The 824-nt window shown below is 45.6% G+C and overlaps 1 protein-coding gene across 1 annotated transcript in view; it reads right to left on the reverse strand.

Annotated features, from left to right (window-relative positions):
* The window catches only part of NACC2 (NACC family member 2, BEN and BTB (POZ) domain containing), a 17172-nt gene extending 16990 nt beyond the window's left edge, over positions 1–182 (reverse strand). Inside the window, exon 1 of the mRNA XM_010135189.1 lies at positions 1–182. Within this exon, the coding sequence (XP_010133491.1) occupies positions 1–123 (123 nt within the window). The 5' untranslated portion in view covers positions 124–182.
* Positions 183–824: the final 642 nt, after the last annotated feature.

The raw sequence follows: 824 nt of genomic DNA on the forward strand, positions 1-824 counted from the left end.
GAAGGCTTGGCCCTTCACCACGATGGAGACATCGCAGTACAGCCCCAGCAGCCGCTGCTCGTTCAGGCAGCCCAGAACGGTGTTCCCAAAGTTGGGAATCTCTATGTGCAACATCTGCGACATGGCTCAGGATCGGCTGGAGCTCCTCAGACATTCAATGCAGGGATATCCAAAGTAGGGCACATCTGAAAAAGGGAGAAGGCAGGGAGAGAGGCACAGCGTTTTTAGACAGTTCACCAAAGCAGGCAGAAGCAGAGGAACCCACCTCACCCGACATCAAAGGCTCAAAGCTAAGCTCTGAGAGCTGATGCGGAAAAGCAATCGCTTACAAAAATTACTTATCGATGTTTTCAAACACCGCTGGAAATGCTGTCGCTGGATGGCAAAGGATATTCTGAAAACGCAAGTATTTTCTTCAAGTTGTGGTCTGTTTAGAGAAGCACCACTGATTTATTCCCCTGGGCTTTTACTTTATGCAGGAAAATCTGAACGGTAATGGGAGAGGAGTGAACAGTAAAGCAAACGTAAGACAGTCAGAGAGATCTTGGATAGCATTATATAAGAAACACAACAACCAGCAGCTATGTTGAAACTACAGAGAAGATATTTATAAAACAATGTGCCATTCTGCCTGAAATAAATACAGGATTCTGCCGGAGCGACAGCTCCCAGGAAAAAGCACTTTGAAAGGCAATCTTCCCATTTGCACCAGCAAGAGGGAGCATTTCAACAGTTAAACCCCTTCTCAACAGATTTATCCTCCAACAAAACCAGGCTTATCTCCAAATTAAGCCAGATATTTGAGCCCCAATAAAACAAACCGA

Source organism: Buceros rhinoceros, unplaced genomic scaffold (assembly GCF_000710305.1).
Source record: "Buceros rhinoceros silvestris isolate BGI_N320 unplaced genomic scaffold, ASM71030v1 scaffold27424, whole genome shotgun sequence".
In the NCBI taxonomy this organism is placed as follows: Eukaryota; Metazoa; Chordata; class Aves; order Bucerotiformes; family Bucerotidae; genus Buceros; species Buceros rhinoceros.